General features: G+C 38.1%; 1 protein-coding gene across 2 annotated transcripts in view; it reads right to left on the bottom strand.

The window, feature by feature from the left end:
- Window positions 1–12,669: 12,669 nt before the first annotated feature.
- TTC21B (tetratricopeptide repeat domain 21B) overlaps window positions 12,670–21,821 on the bottom strand; it is an 88,055-nt gene continuing 78,903 nt past the window's right edge. For both annotated transcript variants that reach the window (XM_061135712.1, XM_061135713.1), the window contains 3 exons: window positions 18,589–18,709; window positions 14,620–14,687; window positions 12,670–13,221 (listed from right to left, as the gene is read on the bottom strand). In XM_061135712.1, coding sequence (XP_060991695.1) covers window positions 13,144–13,221; window positions 14,620–14,687; window positions 18,589–18,709 — 267 coding nt within the window. In that variant the 3' untranslated portion in view covers window positions 12,670–13,143. The remainder of the gene's footprint in view (window positions 13,222–14,619; window positions 14,688–18,588; window positions 18,710–21,821) is intronic.

Genomic DNA, 21,821 nt, shown 5'->3' with positions numbered 1-21,821 from the left:
TTGCTAATCAATTTGGAGAAGCAGGGGTCTTTATGGTGGCTTTCTCCCTGACTTGGAAATGTACTGGCCTGGGCAGTTATCATGTTGTTGAGACTCTCAGCAGTACAGGCTCCACTAATCTCCTGGTTAAACTGAAATAGTACAGCCTAGTACAGTATAAGTCTGGTAGAAAGAAAACAGGTGGCAGAATTATGATTTTGAACAAGTAATTCATTGAAAATTATTTTATTAGAGTTATTTTCTCCACTTTTTAAAACTAAAATTTGTGCTATTTTGTATAGTTGGTCATCTATGCTAGTGGCTGGGTACCTTTTTTTTTTTTTTTTAAATATTGGCTTAAGTACTGTGGAGTGAGAAGTGCAAAAGGATCAGATGACGTGCTTGTTGAGGAGCCGTTGGGGTTGTCTGCTCAGCAGTGTTCTGATCCATTGGATATGGTGGGTGACCTGTTGCACTGGGTGGCCTCCATCCTCACCAGGGTGGAGGGGGCTGGCTTAAGGGACTGCTACTTGAGTCTCTACATGTGGCTAAGTCTGTAACATGGACAGGAGCAGTGAACTGTCTGTGAGAGCTGAAGAAAATGTGTGTGTCGTGAGGGTTCAATTTGCCCGGTGCAGAATCGGTCTTCAGTAAGTATTGAAGTAGGTGGATACTGACACGGCCAAAGCAGCAGAGGTTGACAGTCCTGTCTGCATTTCAGTCCCTGCTTCCAGTTGCTTGCTGCTTCTTAGCTTCAGTGCTGACCTCAGTAAGCCTCATGATCCTTGGAACTTTACCCTTAACTCAGGACATCTTACGTTGGTTTCTATTTCTAGCAAACTGTGACCACAGTTAATAATGAGGAACTTGGAATTAACTTTGAGATAAACATGAAAAAAGTCTATAGAATTTATTCTCTTTATATACGTGTGTGTATTTACAAGTGTGTGTGCATGTCTGTGTAGTGTCGTGTGTGTACGTGCGTGTATATAGGTGTATCTGCATATGATTGAGACAAATTCATCAATGTCCCTGAACTCTGGGCCTTATGTCTAGAATAAAGGAGTAAGAATAAGTGATATGAATTGTTAGCAGGTTATGTTTTCTAAGAATGATGTCAATAATTTGTTAATAAATCACCAGAAGATATTCTGTTGTCAGATAAGAGAGCCCAAGTATAGGCACTTTGATAGATCTTCTGGAAGTTTTTCTTTGGTGGTCACACGTTATTTTAACTTTGCCCATGGAAGGCAATCTCTGGTCTGAGGAATATGGTGACTGAAGGTGCTGGAAACACCTGTGTGGGTAGAATAGCAACATTTAACTGTAAAGTAGCAGCAAGACTTTTTACCCTAGAAAACTGGCCCTGGAGGCAAACTATGAGGAGTGCCATATTAGTATGGACAGGATATTGGCAGGAATGCTGCACCAAATTGGAATGCCCACAGGAGGGATAACCAGCAGTAGGCACCCCCAATTTGGCTGCCTTCTTTTTGACTGGACCTTAGTATCCGTCGCACATCAAACAGAACGCTGGGTGTGGCCCAGGTGTTCGGTGATGATGGAACGCTGTGTTTGATAAGCTAAGTTCATGACACCTGCTATCAGTGTTTAACCCCTTATCAATGCCAAGTACTTTACATATGTTTTCTTATTTCATACTGTCAACAATTCTTTTTTCATTCCTTTTTTAAGTGTTAGGAAATTGGGACTTAAGGAATGAAAGAAACTTTCCCCAAATCATACATAAATGGCAAAGGATGCAAAGTCAGGTTGTCTGACCTCAAAGCCTCACATGCTCTACTGCCCCTCTTTTCTCAGCCATAATTGGAGGCAAGTGAGAATGAGACATTTGCTTTATACCTGATTTAAGTCTCAGTTATAAAGACTTCACAAAACAATATGGATCTGAATCATGATGTTCTCCTGAATAGCATCAGTAGCCTAGAAAATAAGGTTATGCATGTGCTCAGTTACTAAGTCATGTCCCACTCTTTGCAACCCCATGGACTGTAGCCCACCAGGCTCCTCTGGCCATGGAATTTCCCAGGCAAGTATACTGCAGTGGGTTGCCATTTCCTTCTTCACAAGGTCTTCCCAATCCAGGGATCGAACCCTCATTTCCTGCATCGGCAGGAGGATTCTTTACCACTGAGCTACCTGGGAAGTCCACAAAATAAGATTAGGAAATCATAAACAGTTCAAAAATTGCATGTCAGTGTTGTTAGAATGTGGAAATGCATGGATTTCTAGCTGTTATTTTTGCTGTGTATTTTCAGAGTCTGAAAAGTCAGCATATCTTATATAGCACTCGTCTCAACGTGGCTCGGCTGTGCACGTGGGCTTTCCTGGCATGTGTCATTGTTCTCCCTTCTCCTAGACGCCCTAAGTTAGGACACTTCTGCCACCCACCGAAGTTTACTTCTAAAAAGCTAATAGTTTTAGGGAATAGCAGAGGGGTTAGTTATTTTTTCAAGTTACTGTGGAGAAAGGGAATAGAGGAGGTTCTTCCCAGATGTCTGATTTCTAGTCAACATGCTGCTTGAGTCCCTGGTTGAACACACTTCAGCCATCCTGTGCCTAAAGGAGGAAAACACTCCCGCCTCACGTCGCTATGGTAACTGATGCTCAGCAGGCAGTTGCAGTTTCATTTAACATAACTGGCTTTTAGAACTTGAGGGCTAAGTATGCTTTCATGTAAGAGAAAGGGGACGACGAGCGATTTAATTAATGTGCTTCAATTTAACATAGGGATACAGGTCACTTTCACTGTTTGACCGTAGCATGTATAGCTCTGTTTTATATGTGTCAGATCTAAAACATCAAAAGGTGGAATATTTCTCTTATCATGTGTGAAGTGCACAAAGTGGGCCGAAAAGGACACAGGGGTTGTGTTGGAGCCTTTGCAAAAGGTTTTTCACTTTATAAAACCATCTCGGCTTGAGAGTGTATAGGAGAATTGCTTCCTCTTCTCACATCCACAAAGGAGGCCTGAGAGATGGGTTGCTAGGCAACCCCACATGGAAGACTGGGGCGCTTTGAAATTAACATAGCTGACCTCCCCATCATCTCTGCAGCTCTGCTATTCGAAACTATTTTGTGAGGCCGTAGGACTCAAGAAAATAGATATAAAATGTAAATACAAAAATAAAGAATAGGGGAAATAAATCTGACTTTTTAAAGAAATGACCACAATTCACTCAATGAAAAAATGAAAAAAGGCAGCAGTTTGAAAAAGCAGGTTGAGGGGAAAATGGTGTTAGTTGCTATAAACCAGAAACTAGTATTTTGTTTAACAGTCTCAGAAGAAAATTTTCTAACTGTTTTTAGAGATGTTTATAACTGCCATGTAAACCATCAGAGCAAAGGCCTAAAAATACCTAAGGGCAAAAAAAAAAATAAATCTACTTATGGTCATATGTATCTACTACATATTTTATTAAAAAAGAAATACAAAAAAAATAAAATAAAATAAAAAAAAAGAAATACAAAAACACTTCACCTCTCAATCCTCAGCACATGATGTTTTGCTTAAGCTCCAGTCTCCTACTTTTTTTTCCTGCCAGGGCATCATTAATGTGACACTGGTTGGCGTGGGAAGGGATAGTATTTATTTTGCAAGTAGATGAATATTTGGAAGGAATCTGCAAAGATGGTCTATGGAGCAGAGCACACCCTCCTGTCATCAATAAATTATTTTGTTTGATTTTTAAAATACTTCATACCACTGGGAAATGCTTATAGTAACACTTTAAAATATGTTGTCAAATTTATAAACATTAAAACCAATCAAAATGGATGGTACTAGGAAAAGTGGGGGGAAAATCCTGAGTTCTTTTCAGTACATTTGTTTTTTGTGAGTCTTAGGGTGAAGCAATTCTGAAATTATTTTCTCGATTGAAGAAATGAACAAATATGATGAAGTTGTTGGGACTCAGGATCTCACTGTGGAAGAAAGGACATGCAAATTACAATTTGGGGAACACAGAAAGAACCCTATGGTGATAAATTGGATTTGGAAGAGCTGGTGTAATTTTGTGACTTCTAAAATGTTTCAGTATGTGTGTTTTACACCTGTATATGCATGTATATATGTATGCACATATATATGTGCATGTGTGCATATATATGCACATATATGTAAGCACATATATACATGCATATGTTTTCTATTTGCTGAAAGGGTTTAGAAGCACTTCATCCAAAGTGGCAGTGAACACACTTTGCACTCAGATCTTGATTTCTAATACATTGCCCCATTCAAGGGAACCAGGGCTTCTTAGAGAAATGGCTGATTGCAGGGCTGGGACAGGGTAATTAGAAGTTGAAGCTGATATTGTTGTTAGAAAGTAGGAAAGTTCTTTAAAACAAAACAAAAAAAAAGGCAAATGAGGTGGCTTCTGTTAGCCAAATCTGAGACCATTTGAGCACCAAAATAATCAAAGGCATTAATGAATTATGAACTATTGAAAAAATGGGAACTCATGAACACATATGATATTAAATAATAGATGAATTAAATATGTAAAAAATAATAAGGAACGGGCTCTTGCTTATAGTAAATGCTGAGGGCTGACCTATATGCAGATCAGGAAGCAACAGTTAGAATTGGACATGGAACAACAGACTGGTTCCAAATAGGAAAAGGGGTACGTCAAGGCTGTATATTGTCACCCTGCTTATTTAACTTATATGCAGAGTACATCATGAGAAACGCTGGGCTGGAAGAAGCACAAGCTGGAATCAAGATTGCTGGGAGAAATATCAGTAACCTCAGATATGCAGATGACACCACGCTTATGGCAGAAAATGAAGAGGAATTAAAAAGCTTTTTGATGAAAGTGAAAGAGGAGAGTGGAAAAGTTGGCTTAAAGCTCAACATTCAGAAAACTAAGATCACGGCATCTGGTCCCATCACTTCATGGGAAATAGATGGGGAAACAGTGGAAACAGTGTCAGACTTCATTTTTGGGGGCTCCAAAATCACTGCAGATGGTGACTGCAGCCATGAAATTAAAAGACACTTACTCCTTGGAAGGAAAGTTATGACCAACCTAGATAGCATATTACAAAGCAGAGACATTACTTTGCCAACAAAGGTCCGTCTAGTCAAGGCTATGGTTTTTCCAGTGGTCATGTATGGATGTGAGAGTTGGGCTGTGAAGAAAGCTGAGCACCGAAGAATTGATGCTTTTGAACTGTGGTGTTGGAGAAGACTCTTGAGAGTCCCTCGGACTGCAAGGAGATCCAACCAGTCCATCCTGACAGAGATCAGTCCTGGGTGTTCATTGGAAGGACTGATGTTGAAGCTGAAACTCCAATACTTTGGCCACCTCATGTGAAGAGTTGACCCACTTGAAAAGATCCTGATGCTGGGAGGGATTGTGGGCAGGAGGAGAAGGGGACGACAGAAGATGAGATGGCTGGATGGCATTACCGACTCAATGCACATGAGTTTGTGTGAACTTTGGAGTTGGTGATGGACAGGGAGGACTGGTGTGCTGTGATTCATGGGGTCGCAGAGTCGGACACAACTGAGCGACTGAACTGAAGGACTGACTGGAATATGTAGAGAATATGGAATATGTAGAGATACTAGAATATCTTCATTTGTAATCATCATAGTGAATATCAGATCAAGCAGGAATCATACTAATCTAGGGGAAATTTTTGAAGGAGCAGAATATTTGCATGATCTGAAAATGTCTCCTCAAAAATTGGTTATTAGTTGCAAGGGAAAAAACAACTATATAGTAGAAAAATGTGACTTGTGGAATCAAAATTAATGTCACCAGTGAGGGCAGATGGACATGTATGTTTCCAGATTTGACACCTTGAGGACATCACTTCACTTATACAATATTATGGCCAGAAATGCTCAATTCAGATTCAATCTCAGGGAAATATCAGACACACAAAACACAGGAACATTCATATTTAAAAAGGGGGGGGGGTCAGAGAACTGTATTTTCAAAAATGGCTGTTTTATAAAAGGCAGAAGGTGGCTGTGGAAATGCCCTAGATTAAACAAGACTAAAGACATGACATGTAATATCCAATCCCAGAATGTAACTCAACTGGAGGGAAAAGATGTTGTAAGGGATTATTACTGGATCAGCTGGCAGTAAAGAGTGGCAGATTAAAAGTTTTGTATTTATCTTGAACTAACTGATGTTCATAACTGTACTATGATTATATTGGAGAATATCCCTATTCTCAGGAAATACGCAGTGATGTACCTGGGAGTACAGAGTCATGTATGATGTATGCAACTTACTCTCAGAATGTTCAGAAAAAAAATTTATGCATAGATGTGTATATGTGCATGTGAAAACATATGTATAAAATTTGTATACACACAGAGATGACACAAATGATGAAGCAAATGAGGTAAAATATTAACAATATTTTAGTATCTGGATAAATGGTATGTGGGTGCTGTTTGTATTTACTCATGAAACTTCTTTTAAGTTTGAAATGATTTCCAATTGAAAAGTCTAAAAAAATCAAATTTTCTTTCTTTCTGTGGAAAAGACCCAATTTTTATTGGAACTAAAATAATGAATATTTACATTTTAAGAAATCTATGACAACAGCAGTAACTTAATGCAAAAAAGATACTACACTTCTTAAGCGACAGTAGAGTCACTTGTTTAGCCCAGAGAAGTGATATCAGGATCTAGACACATCTCACTGGCCCCATTTCTTCCCCTAGCATCTGTGTGGTCAGTGTTCCATCACTTTAACTTTGCTCTTGGGTGCTCTCAATATTCTGGGCTTTTCCCAATCCCTGTACTCCCCTCCAACTATCCTTTGCAGCTTGTGACTTAAGCTAATGTGAAAAATTTGCCGACAGTTTTCCAAGGAAGTATATGTCAGGGAGTTTTCATTCATTGACTAGAGTAACTTCAAGTATTTAACTTAAACTGCTTAAAAAGAACATTTATGTAACCGCTTAGCATTTTAGCACATTTTTTCCCTCCTGTGTTAAGCTTAGTGTGTTTTTCAAAAAAGTTTAATCTCTGTGAAACAGGACCTATTACCCATTATAAGTGAGGATACTACTGCATACTTCACAGCCCTGTTCTTAGTTTTTCAAGTGTCTTTCTTTTGGTGGTGGGGGAAGCTTCTTACATCATTTACCAATTAAAAATAAAACTAGCCTGGCTTTGGAGCAAACAAATAGTAATTACTTTCTCAAAATATACTTGTTCCTTTAAAAACAGAGTTTCTTTAACATTGCCAAAAGAATTTTGTTTGAAGATAAAAATAACATACACACTATTTGAAAATAGCTTGGTTTAAAGATTGCCATACTCTAAGGTTATACCACTCGGAAGGAAGACATTTAGAACCTGCTCATTACTCAGCTTTCCTCATTTATGGGATCAAATTGCTTTTATGGGCAGCATGCCAGATTCATTTATGTGCACTGCAAGGCAGATTGTAGAGTCAAGCATTTCTCTGGAAAACATCTGGTTCTTAAGAGTATTAAAAGGTGGGTAACACTTTTTTTGCTCATAACTATGATTTACGATGTTACAGTAAACCCCCCTCTAATCTGGCAGGCAAACTCCCAGCAGCCACAAACAGGAACCTGGAAGTAAGTGAAAAATACTTCAGAGCCCAAGGCAAACAGAGGCCCCCAAATTCCATGCATAGGAAGGAATGGTACTGCCTCTAGGTCAAAGTCTGTTTTAATTATTATAAAACTGATGGAGCCAATTAGCATAAAGACTCCTGGGCCACCTTTATATATAACAACTCTTTCCACAGTGTTTTTGTTCCTTTACTGCCTTCACAAAAATCACACATCCCTCTAAACTCTCATTCTTCTAAACCACCCCCGGGACCCCTTTTCCTACTCAGGCTTCCTCCTCTTCTCTTATACTTTCAGTATCTACTTTCTCCCATAAATATCCCAAGATACTCCAGTATAATAGCTCCTGTCTTAAAAAACAGGAAATAAAAAATCTTTTCATAAACTTCTGTAGCCATCACTCTATTGCTCCCTTACCCTCAGCCCTACAGCCAAACACTTTTGTCTCCTGTCTCTATCCTTTCCACTCATCCTTTGTTCAAGTTAGGAAGGGGTCCTCTTCCTGCAAGGGGGTGGTTGGAGGTGTGTGACCCAGAGTGTTAGCTTCTGCTCTGCTCCCCGGGCAGTTGGGACTCCCTGCCCGGGTCTCACACCACACAACCATTGTGTCTGGGTATGACTTCGCTTATTTCCTCTGACTTCATACTAATTACGTTTGGTAGGATCATCATTAAGACTGTTACTAGAATCATGGGAAGTGCAGAAAGTGGGTTTTGCTGCTGTTGTTTTTTTTTTTTTTTTCCCAGTATTTAGTTTTGGCTGTACTGGGTCTGCGTTGCTGCACGGACTTCTCTCTGGTTGTGGCAAGTGAGGACTACTCTCTGGTTGCGGTGTGCAGGCTTCTCATTGCAGTGGGTTCTCTCGTTGCAGAGCACAGGTTCTAGGCACTCAGACTTCAGTAGTTGCGGCTAGTGGTCAGTAGTTGCAGTTCCCGGGCTCTAGAGCACAGACTCAACAGTTGTAGGGCACAGGCTTTGTTGCTCCAAGGCACGTGGGATCTTCCTGGATCAGGGATCGAACCTGTGTCTCCTGCATTAGCAGGCAGATTCTTTACCACTGAGCCACCAGGGAAGCCCTCTCATTTCTTTTCCCCTGTGGCTGCAGGAGTGTGCTCTTCACTCCTTTTGACGGGGTCCTCACATCTCCCTTAGTAACTCCTGGGCTCTCCTGTTATCAGTGCTGCTATCAGCACTCCCCTATTTCCATTTTCTGGCAGAGTATTTTTCTAACGTCTTGAATCTTCTCTGACAGCTGAAATAAACCAGATTACATTTTGTTCAAACCATTAGTAGTAAAGTGTGGGCGTTAAGAGTTGAAAGAATGTCAGTGTCAGTTTTTGTTTAGTTTTTTTTTCTATTTATCTTTGAGAAAGCTATTCTTTTTTTAAAAGGAAAATAAAATCCTTTTTGGCGGGAGGGGGGTATGTGTTCATTGCAGTTAACTTCACAAATGGCACATTTCTCATCACTATTTCATCACGCAGATATAACTACCTTTAAAAATTGCATTAGTTTCATTAGTTGTGTGTTGTCTATGTATATCTATCTATCTATCTATGTATATATCTATTTGGTCTTCCCTGGTAGCTCAGCTGGTAAAGAATCTGCCTGCAATGCAGGAGACCCTAGTTTGATTCCTGGGTCGGGAAGATCCCCTGGAGAAGGGAACGGCCACCCACTCCAGTATTCTGAATTCCAGTCCATAGAGTTGCAAAGAGTTGGACACGACTGAGTGACTTTCACTTCACTATACATCTACTTAGTAAGCAAATTAATTTTATATGAAGTTATGTTTCCTGAATTTTCACTTATTATTTTGTAAGACACCCAGCAGTTAAAAATCTTTGAAAAACATTTTAAAACATGAATAATAAAAAAAAAAAAAACAACTTGGAAAACGGCTTTGATGACCACATAGTACTCCATTATCAGGTAAACTAATATATTCAACCACTTCACTTAGGTTGAATGTTTTGACAATAACCATAAAACCTAAACTTTTTGCTTTTACCAGTTTTTAAACCAAAAAACCTTGAGAAAATTTCTGATTGTCTCTTATGATGAATTTCTCTAAGTAAGATTTCCTGGTCAAAGGATGAAATCTTAATTCACACTGCCAAATTGCCCTTCAGAAAGGGTGCATGACACTTCTACCAACAGAGGATGAATGTGCGGTTCTTCTTGCACTGTTGCCAATCTTTCACTAAAAAAAAATATACATATATATATCATTTTTTACTTTATCAGCACTAGCACAGGTTACATGATCCTGTTAAAAGGCTCTTCACTTATCACCAGACCCAAACTAGGAGAGTTTCTCTCAGTTTTAACTGGTCTTTTGGTTTCCATAGTGATTCTATGATCTACCCTAGTGCAAAGTTTAACCTGGCTTCCTCAGCTGTCCATGCATAAAACCCTTCTTTCCAGAATTGCTCTAGGTTCTTGATTTCTGGAAAAGAAAGCTATTTCCTTTTGGGATCCAGTTCTTCATACTAGCTGACCTGAGGTCAGAGGACATTGAACTTACAACTGCTTCCTTATTATGAGCGTGGTGGTATTCAAACCCCAGATTCACAGAAAATTCTTTCATTCATGTTGTGTCCCTCCTTCTCTACCTTACGTGTGGACCCTAAACTCTCACTGAACATGCTATGGGAACTGATTCCTTCAAGTAGCAATTCGGTTCAAGTTCCAGCTTTCCTGGATGTGTGATCTTGGGCATGTGAACAAGAAAAGCATCAGAAATTAGCAAGTGCTAAATAGAGGGTTTAAATACGGTGACAGAGTATAGCCTGACATGATGGCTACTTTACAGAGTGTCAGTGGACATGGACAGGACCTCTGAGCAGGTGATTAATAAACTGATAACTGAGTGAAAGAAAGAGTAAGCCTAAACGGGGAAGCTTGGAGACAGTGAGCTGGGGATTAGGGAGAGGACAGCAGGGAGAGAATTCCAGTAGAGGAGGGAAGGGTAAGTCTGCTCAAAAATTAGATGAAGTGAGATTTATACATGTAGAGTGGGGGTGGAAGTGTGAGAGAGAAAGAGGCGAGAAGGGAAGGGGAGACCATGCGTGAGAATTCCTGGCTCCTGTGGGCCTGTGCTTCTGAGCGGCCCGACTGGTCCTGTCGGTCTCACCCTTGTCCTTCTTGTCTCTTTTCTCCTGTGAAGGTTCTTCTCAGGTGCAACTACTGCTTGACCCTGTTCACAGTTTGTAGTAATAGACCTGTTATTTATTAAGAGCCTAAGTAAGATTCATTATAGGTTTTATGTAAGTTCTCTCATTTAATTCTTAACGACAATCTGAGGAAGGTAATTATCCTGATATGCTTCTTTATGGATGAGAAAACCGAGGCTCATAGAGAGCCTATGTACCTTGAGAAAGGTGAACCATCTAGTAAGTAGCAGAGTCAAACTTTAAACCTAGGATGGTCTGACTTCAGGTCCACATTCCTCACCACTGCATTACACTGCTCCTGGCTTAGGCTTCTCTTTAGTAGTTTCCACATCTGTAAGGACGTTCATTCCACTCACTTCTTGTTCCTCATTACCTAGCTATCTCTGTGATAGAACACACTTTCATCTGCTAGCCAGATGCAGATAAGAGAATGTTTCTTACAGACACAGTCTCTCTTAGTTATGGAAAGCATCTCAATTTAGGAAAGGCTGGTGCGAAATCCAGCTTCTGACAATTTTTCTGTGAGCTTGGGCAAATTTTAGATTGAGCTTCATATCATTATCTGAAAAATATTATTTCTCTAGAGAGTTGATTGAGAAATAAAAGACATACTTTAAAGAAAGTTCCCAGGATAGTATCTAACAAATGGCACAATAAGTGACTGCTTAAGAAACAAAAACAAACTCCTCATTTTATAGATAGGAAAACGGATTTGGAAATGTCTTGCTGGGAGAACAGATGTTCTTCTTTCTCCATCCAATTTCCATGTTTCTAGCATTTTATAATGCAGGCTCACTGGACCTGCTAAGGGTATTCTGTTGTATTATGTCCTTAACAATGTCCATTCAGATTGAAAGTTTTTCCTCCTAAATTACAGAGAAAGATAATGTATCACAGTGCCAGATTTGTAGAAGAGCGATAATGATATCTGTATCATAGGACTGTGAGGACAAAATGTAATAAGATGTGTTTTAACAGACATGAAATATTTCATAAATGCTCTAATTATGAAACATTTCCATGAAACACCATCACTAAAAATGACCAGAAATCTTATAACACATAATTAGAATTAAGAGGACTCTGGAAAATTGGAGAAGTGATTTGAAAGAAGAATGTAACTCAAAAGAAATAAACATGAAGTACTTTAGGAAAAGGAGGTGACTTTTAAAAACTTAATTGAAAATGCAGTTAAAATGGAAGACTGTGTTTATTGTATTTTTAAAGCAACTGAAAAAAGATGTAGATACACTAAAGATGATGCTAAGAATTGAGTTTATGAGGATCAGGTTTATGTTGTGCTGCTATGCTCAGATGCTCAGCTGTGTGACCCTACTGGACTGTAGCCCACCAGGCTCCTCTGTCCATGGGCTTCTCTACGCTAGAATACTGGAGTGGGTTGCCAATCTCGTCTCCAGGGGATCTTCCCGACCCAGAGATCGAACTCGCATCTCTTGAGTCTCCTGCATTGGCAGACAGGTTCTCTACCACTAGCACCGTTTGGGAAGGTTAACTTCAATTCAGTGTAAAGTGTAAGTACCTCTCCCATGTTGGCGGCAGGAATGCTAGGGATAGTGGGGCATGCGGTTGCTTTTTACATGGTGTGCTTCATGAGTCCCTGCTGACTGAAAATATTCTCTACCAGGTTACAGTGTCTAAAGTTACACCAAAAGACCTTGTCTTTGGGCTAAGGTTAAATATTGTTATAAAGGTCTACCTATTTAATTTAAGGTACTGGTTATTTCTTAAAAGAACCTCACTGGCATTAAAAGCAAGAAGAATCAATTCAACAAAGAAGGGGAACTCACAAACACTCTTTATACTTTTCCAAAAGATTCTTCTAAGAAAGTCAGTTTCTGTAATACTATGCATTGACATGGGTAGTTTACCCTGAATTTGCAAAACTCACCATGTGTTTTGAGTTCATAAATTTCATAAAATGTTTATTAAAAATATGTTTTCTTTTTTATAAATATTCACATGGACACTTACTCAAACCTTTGAAATAACAGAATATCACAAAAATGTTTAACAGAGACCAACAGTATTTTAAACATATTTCTTGAAAGAAACAATATCACTTAGAAAAGATATAGGATACTTAACTATCTAGATTTTAACAAAATATTCTTTATAGAAATGGGTTATATAATCTTTACCACAGAAACACCAAATCTGCACCTAATCAAGAGAGTCAATTAAATAAACCAGCTCTCATTCACTTTCTCATCTGAAGACATCCATTTAACACAGTGTTTCTATTTAAATGCAACAGCAGCCTCTGCTGGAGAAAGTATGCTTTCTAATACAAAGTATTAGCTTAAACCTATTTTGTACTGGAAGAACTCAGATTCTTTCCATTTCTTGCTTTGAAAAGTTAAAATAATTTTCAAGGTCTTAAAGATGTGCGAGCCTTATCAAGTATATCCTTTCTGATTTTGGGGTAAGTTGGATGTGCTTCAAGAACCTGCAAACACACAAACAATAAAACAAAAACTTATAATTCATTATCAAGAACTGGGGAGCCACAAAACTTACTAGCAATGGCATTACAGTTGAGATTACATTATAATAATATTGCAAATACAACACTTTTTAAAGGTGACATCCGAGATGTGACATGATGACCTATTTCTATTAACAGCAGTTAGATGAAAATGGTAAAAATGTACCACTACATGTGGAAAATACAAGATATAATTATTTACTTAATAGATCAGTTATAGAAAACAATTATGATCAATGATTTAAGATACTTTTTAAAATTTAGCTATTTATACATGATATTTAACAAATCCTTAGAGATATGTTTACCCAGGGGTACACATCAGATTTACCTGGAATGATTTTGAAACATACAAATTTCCAGGTCTACTGAGTTGAAGAGTAGGGTGATAGTCATAAAGAAAGAAAAATCAAAACTCCACAAATGACTCTAATATATAACCTTAACCTTAATGTGAAATGTTGCCTTACATAGAGACTCAGTAATCAATAGCAATCACTGGAGCCAAGTATTCACCACAATGATGCTGACACAGTTATCTGGGATAAGGTACACTACATAATTCTCTACTAAGGTGCTTTTCTTGGAGCTCCCAACAACATTTAGTACAATGCCTTGTATGAATATCAATGGGATAATGTATATATAAAGAAATTGCAAATTCTAAAACTGCGACTCAAAAATTTGTCATTTAGCAAGGGATCATTTAGTCAGAAATCAATTGTCAGTTGCTCAATCATGTCTGCTGCTTTGCAACCCATGGACTATAGCCTGCAAGGTTCCTCTGTCCATAGAATTCTCCAAGCAATAAAACTGGAGTCGTCATTCCCTTCTCCAGCGGATCTTTGAAACTCAGGGATCAAACTCCGGTCTCCTGCGTTGCAAGCAGAGTCTTTACTGCCTGAGCCATCAGGGAAGCCCAGAAATCAATGACAGAAGTGTAACTGTATGGCTTCTAAATGACAAAAATACCTCTTTAATTTATAAATCTGAATCCTCTAATAACCAGACTTGGACACAAACATAAGAACTTCTATTCAGAACAATGACCTGGAGAATCTATAATAATCTTCAGATATTTTCTGAATTAAGGATTAAGTTTGTTTAACATGCTTCTCCTCTAGCCTCCTTCTTTAAATTGACAAACCTTATTTGAGTCCTAATTAAAAACATGTTTTTGATTTAAGTAAACTTTATTTTCTAAACTTTGAAAACTGGTAATTTCTTCCAGATGTATCCGACGAGGCATTGAACCAAAATAGTACATCCTCTATCTCTATTCACGTACAACTTGATATTAAACAAAAGTAGGAAATAGCACATCTGAAAAATTTTAAGAAATATAAATTTAAGTGTTACCTGGTGACATACGTCAATTGCATCCACATATCTTTTTGCTTTCAAGTAATTAAATGCCAGTTTGTATCCTGTAAAGACAAAACCCCCAGCAATGATATAGTATTATTTATTTATAGAGCACAGTGTTAGTATTACCTTTCATGGCTTCCTCCTTTGTTTGCTTATGCTAATATTAGAGAACTCTTAGTGGAGGGTGATGACTGTACTGTGATAGAAACGATAAGATAACAGAAGGTGGAGTGATATAAAAGGAGAACAGGTACCAGAGAAAATGGAGTTGGAACAAGGGACCACCGTTGGGCTACAAGATGGCCAGCCATCCCACAAATATGGTTTTGCAACTTACTAGAAAAGCCCCATTTGTTTCAGATTACAGTAAAAACTGATCACAGAGCAGTAAGTGATAACACAGCTATTCCTTTATACAGTACTGATGTACTTAACACATCAGGCAAACTGGTGCCTGAGGTTTACATACTGTTAGGAAAGAACATAAGTTATTTAGGTAATTATGGAAGTACATGAATGATTTCAGAACTGAGATAAATGCTATGAAATAAAGGCACAGGCGAAGAGCACTGTAATAAGAAATCTGGGGTGGGTGTCAGGCAATGTGTGAAACCTGAAGGAAGAGGCATAATGTAGGCCAAAGGGGTGGGAAGAGAGAAATCTGTTGGGCAAAGAGAACTGCCCACGGAAAGGCCAGTGGCAGAGGGAGACGCGGCAGCCAAATGGACCTGGAGCGCTGGAGGAGCAGAGGGCACTGCAGCAGGGGGCTGACTCAGAGGCAGAGCATTAGTCATTAGACGGCCACGTCAGCCACATGTGATGTTGAAATGGCACATTGCAAGGGTTATTCATTTATTTAACATTTTTAGTTATTTCTTTTTGGCTGTGCTGGGTCTTACTGGGCACATGCTTTCTCTAGTAACTGCAATGAGTGGGCTTTCTCTCGGTGAGATGAGCAGGAGCTGCTCTTCAGTTGCGGGGTGTGGGCTTCTCACTGCGGTGGTTTCTCCCGTTGTGGAGTACAGGTTCTAGGTGCGCGGCCTCAGAAGTTGCTGCATGGGCTTAGTTGCCCTGCAGCATGTGGAATATCCCCAGACCAGGGATGGAACCCATGTCCCCTGCATTGGCAGGCAGATTCTTAAACAGCTGGACTACCAGGAAGTCCAAATACTGACATTTTTGAAGAAAGTTTTAATACATTCTTAAATAACTGTTGTTCTGTAATAAGAATGCTAATTTCATCTCCTTAGTTTCTTTAGTAATAAGCAAACTAAGGAGATAAAAAAGTAGATTCAATAAATAAGATATAACACAATGTAAAATAATATGTAACTAATAAATATATTTTGCTTTACCACGTAAAAATATTAAAAGGAAATTTGAATGCTGCTCTTGGACTTTAATCAAAGGACCCTTGAAGAAAATTTTTAGAATTTCAAAACAATGTTTTAATTAAAAGAATTATTGGCTAATGCAATCATGGTAGCAAGAAGGAAGGAATAGAAATTATCTAAAATTCACAGCATTCAATTCACACACACAAACACATACACAATTAGAAAAGTCCAAGATGAACACAGTATCAGAGAGGTAACCTTGATATCATAGGAAAGGAATTATAAAACAGAATAATAAATAGTTTGTGACATTTAAAAAGGAAAACAACTTAAACATGTCATGCCAAATATGGAAACTAGAACCAAAATAACCTGGATATAACTTTTGGCTTCCGGTTTCCTGACTAACTTTGAGACCTTAGGCAAGTCACCGTTAGCTGTCAATTTCAAGTTTCTGCATCCAAAAATGGGAAAAATAACCCTGCTCATCTCTTAATGTAAATTTAAAGATCAAATGAAATACTTGTGAAGTGCTTTAAAAAATTTCAGAGTACCACACAAATACTAATGTTTTTTTTTTTAACTGTGATACACTAAAGTAGAAGCAGAAAGTTGTCATATTGAAACAAACTCGATAGATCATTTCCTGCAAAAAAGAACTTTAGAGAGGAAATGAAGAGCTACACATGGCAAAGAACATGTGTACCACAGCTTCATTACACCTGTCAGGCTTCTAAGAATTCAACTCTGTGTAATCAGGAAAAAAAAAAAATGGGGGGAGAGAGCCTGAGCTCCTGAAAGCAAGAAAACAAAAGCACCAACAGTGTAAACAGCCCAGTGACTGTCAACGTAACCCGGGAACGACTGTGAAGACAGAAACACGGCTATGTTCTCCTCGCAGTGGGCCTCAGTTCCTAGTGTCATTCACAGTGACAGCGCTCAGGCTTGAATTCTATGAAAAGAACACAACTATGATTTTTAGGATTTCCTGACAAATGAAAAAACTGCATCGTGAACTTGGCCAGAAAGGCTGGGAGTACTGGATGCAATGATAATCTTAAAAAAAGAAACTGTAAGAATTAATTGAGAGCCTCAGAGAAATGTCTGTTAAAGAGAGGTCAGAGGAACTGATAAAATCACCTATAAAGTTCAAAGAGAACACAATGAAAGAATGAGTGACCTGGAATCTATTTGCTGGTCTTTGAAGGAACAGAGTATTTAAATAACTAAACTTCTAATTGCATTCCTTCTGGGGAATAAAGCATCGGAATTACATATATTTTAAGGATTTTAAGGAATTTTCATATTACAAGCGGAATTTATTCTGTAACATGAACAAAACCTGAGAAGGAAAAATACTGTCTACAAATTAGTTTCTGTGCTCTGAACAAGTCTAGTAAAATAACAGACCTGAGAAAAATAAAAGGTAGGGGAAGTCCTGAACTGACAGCAGAAGATGACCTATGTGACTGTAGATTAAATCTGAGTCATTACCGTGACACAGATGCTAAAAAGACAGATGTCATCTTGAGTTGAATTATCAACTACTCAATGCCTCATTTAAAAAAAAAAGCTTCATTATACATACAATTCATTCTTAAATCACACTTAACAATTTTTTCATTTCTAGTACAACAGATCAGGAGGGACATGGACAAAAAGAACAGCCTTTTCCAAACTTATTTGGCCATGAAATCTAATCTCTTCACGGTCAACTCTTTTTTAAAGAAGTTAACTATCAGTATCTCACCCGGCATTCCAAAGCAAGTTTGGGAAATACTATTTGAGAGTTTTCAGGAGACAGCAAGGAGGGCGAAAGACTTGATAGCAAGTCTTGGGAAGAATGAAGAAGCGCCTGAGAACTGTCTGGCGAGAAACAGGAGAGACATGATGGAGTTTGCAGTTTGAGGGCCATTATGTATAAGCGGGGAAGAACTCTGTGGGCTGCTCCAGAGAACAGACAGGGCAGTGTCAATGAAGCTGCTTTCAGCTCCACACAAAGAAAGAGAAGCCTGGGGGTGAGCTCCCTCACAACGCGGGTGTCAGTGGTTACCAAGTATATTCCAGGTGCCGCCCATCTGTTAGGGACGTTGGCGACCAGCCTTCCTCAAACCAATAGTCTACCACTGGGACAGGATGATGTTACATCCAGATGCTCAGGGGAAAAAAAAGTTCCATAGTCAACTTCTCGTGGGAAATGTGTTCTCTGCGTGATATCCACCACAATGCATATTAGGGCTTAGAGTCTTTGAGAAGTTCTGTAGTAAAGCAACCAGCAGAACTTGATTTAATGCAATGTTTTTCTCACTTCTTTCACAATGAACACTTTCTCCCACAGTATTACATTTTTCAATTAGAGGGTGCAGGGAGAAAGGGGGCAGAATTAGATTAGAAGTCCTCTAAGGCAACTGAGGTCGTGTCTGAATCTCAGCAAACTATATGTAATAAATTAGTAGCTAATAATCTATTATGAATGTACAATTTATTTTTCAGGAATGACAAAGGATGCTGGCTGTTAATGTATATTTTCTCCTTAACAAGAAAATCAAATTCATTTAAATGAAGGTTTACACATAAAACCCACGTTTCCGGTGAAAACCTAGTGCTCAAACTTTAAACTCACCTACTGCTGGATTTGTCTGGTTGCTATGTTTCCATGCCATCTCATAGTTTAAGGCAGCATCCATATATGCTTGCTCTTTTTCCATAATGTAGCCCATATATTCATAAGCTTTGCAGCATGACTGAAAATAAATACAAGACGTGTCAATAGATTAAGCTTGATATCAGTGAGATTTTATGGAGTGCTTATGACTATAGAGGTCAGTCATATTAACTTATTTAAATGGCCCATAAAACAGTGGTTTTCAGTCTTGGCTATGCAATCACATCATCTATGGGACTTAAAAAGATTCTGATGCCAAGCCCCCATCCCAGAATCAGGATTTCTGGGTGAGAGGGAAGGACATGTTTTATACATATACTTAACACTTTTTATTACAAATAATTTTAACAGATATAGAAATAACAGTATAATGGACCCCATGAATCCATTTCTTTAACAATTAATGCCTAATACCGTCTCACTTCTACCCCATATTTGTCCCTCTGTATTGTCAGACAAAAAAATCCTCAGATACTATATCACTGCAGTGATAAATATTTTAGTATATCTCTTTAAAATAAGGACTTTCTTTAATCATAACCACAAATTATCATACCTAAAATATAACAACTCCTTGACATTACCAAATATATAGTCACTATTCAAATTTCAAATAGCCTTAACATGATTTTTTGTTTGCTTGTCAGGATGAGGATCTAAATAAGGCTCACACACTGTGACTGGTTTGAAATGTCCCTAAGCTTCCTTTTGATCTAGAGGTTTCCTCTCTGTCTCTCTCTTTCCTTGCAATTAAATGTAGGAAAAAAATGAATGTTTATCCTAGAGTTTCTCACAGCCAGATTTAGTTGAGTGCATCCTTGTGGTAGTTATATAATACATTCCTATGTCATTGATATTTCCTGGAAATTGTATTAGATCTAGAGGTTTGGATCTGATTTTGATTTGGGGGAAAGAGATGAAGCTACTTACTTCATAGACCACTGCTCTGCCAAGCCACACTGCTCCTCAGGAAAAAGAAAAAATGCACAATGCCGCATACATGTTTTTAGGTATCTTATAATGGCTATTTTTTCCCCAGAATGTTAATTTTAAAAAATTTGAAAAACAGAAAAGTAGGTATATTATAACTCATATGTTGTTTGTTATTTTTATGTTATTTTTCTATTTACTGTAATTTCACTTTCCTTTAATTCAAGAAGATACACCACTAATATTTTCATGAAAACTATTAACCATTAAAAAATATAAACATGGGATCAGGGTACATACACATTTACCCTTTTGCTGAAGGCTTCAATATAGCTGAGCATAGCACTGTAAGATCTTGTTTCACATTTTGATACTTTTTTTTAATTTTTAAAAAATACTGCATAAATATCATGCATCTTGATGTGATGTACTGAGTGTTTATGTCCCCCTAAATTTATATGCTGAAATCCTAACATCCAATGTGACGGTATTAGGAAGTGAGGCTTTGGGGAGGGTCATTTGGGTGGAGCCCTCCTGAATGGAATTAGTGCCCTTATAAAAAAGGAGCCCAGAGAGCTCTCCTACTCTCTTTTTTCTGCCCTGTGAGGACACAAGGAGAACTCAGTAGTCTGCAACAGGGATGTGGGCCATCACCAGAACCCAATCATGCTGGCACCCTGATTGCAGACTCCAGCATCTATTAACAAAACTGTGAGAATAAACTTCTGTTGTTTATAAGCCACCCAGTCTGATACTTTGTTATGGCAGGATCACTTAAGATAATTACATTAAGGGTCCCTTTACAGTTTGGACCCAGAGTGAGTGTTTCACTGGTCTCACCCCCAGTCTGACTCTGTCAGATCGTGTGTTCTTTACTCAGGAGGCACATAATGTCCTGTGATGTTATACCCATTCATTAATTCAAAATGGTTGGAAAATATTGACATTCTATCATTCTTTCCTCATTGCTTCATCAGCTGGACAACATCTATAATGAGAAACATCTCCTTTTCCATCATTTCATTTCCCAGCAGTATTATTCACACAGAAATGGCAGGAGAGATACTTAATTCTTTCCCTTTACTTGCCAGCTTTAGAAATAATAGTATAATAGTTTATTAGCATATTTCAGTGGTGAACAATTAGGTTTTTTTTTTTCTTTTCTTTGTTATATCTTTGTAAACTCATGGATTTAAACCTATTTGGTGTGTTACTCAATGCAGTCATCACTGATGCCTGAAGTGTCTCAGCTTCGGCTAGCGAGAGTGTCCTTGAGTTGGCTCTTCAGTCCCTGACATGACTCCAATCATCTCTGATAGCTTCCTTGCCATCTGGTATGACAGGATGGTCTAGTCGTATCTTGTACATTTCCTGCCCAGGATCTGGATGATCTCCATTTTTAAATTATATAATTCAAAGTTTCTAAGCTCTCGTTCCTGAATCTCATGCTTCCCATATGGACATGCCTAAATAACCATCGTGTTCAACCTCTAAATCAGCCGTCATGTTCAACCATGCAATGTACTGCTGTCTGAGTTCTGGCAAATTGAAATTCTACCTGTATCAAAACCTTAATTCCCATGAAATCTTACTTACAGAGGTCAGTTATTTGGCAATTTAGATTTTTTAAAGTCTATTAATAAGTATTGTGTTTTCTTAAGGCCAGTGTAGCTTAAATCACATGCACAAACCATAAGTTGATAAATGTCTTAATACTTTTGGTTTTTCAAGTCTCTAAAAAAATTAGCTTAATAGTATTAGGTGCTCATGACTTCTCTTTAAAAAACAAATGATCCATTTTGAATTCTAATTGGCTCAAAGAGAATAAACCATAGATTTACTGTGATTAAGACTTTGAAGTAACTGATAAGAATCCATAAAGATAAATACCCTTAAGTTTCTAAGTTGAGCACAATTATTTCTCAGTAAATAGGAACATTCTTAAAAAAGGTCATAAAAAGACATCCTTTTGGGGGCAATTAAACACCAAAATGCACTGTTCATAAAGAGCCTTAAATTCTAAGGACTTCAAGATTTTCAATTTTATACCTAATAATAAAGACATTTTATTAAACAAATCAAATGCTGAAAAGACTTCCCCCATAAAATATATTATGCAGAGTGTATTCTAATAATGTGAAAACAACATGCAGCTGCAGTAAATTCATCAGGAGTATTTAATAGGAGGGACAGACGTCCGCAATTAATGTTCTTCTGCAATTTTCATTAGTTCTGGGATGAGATGGATAATCACAGGCAAA

This window comes from Dama dama, chromosome 33, assembly GCF_033118175.1.
Source record: "Dama dama isolate Ldn47 chromosome 33, ASM3311817v1, whole genome shotgun sequence".
Classification (NCBI taxonomy): Eukaryota; Metazoa; Chordata; class Mammalia; order Artiodactyla; family Cervidae; genus Dama; species Dama dama.
Note: the sequence above shows the minus strand (reverse complement) of the source record. Positions and strands in the feature narration are given on the sequence as shown.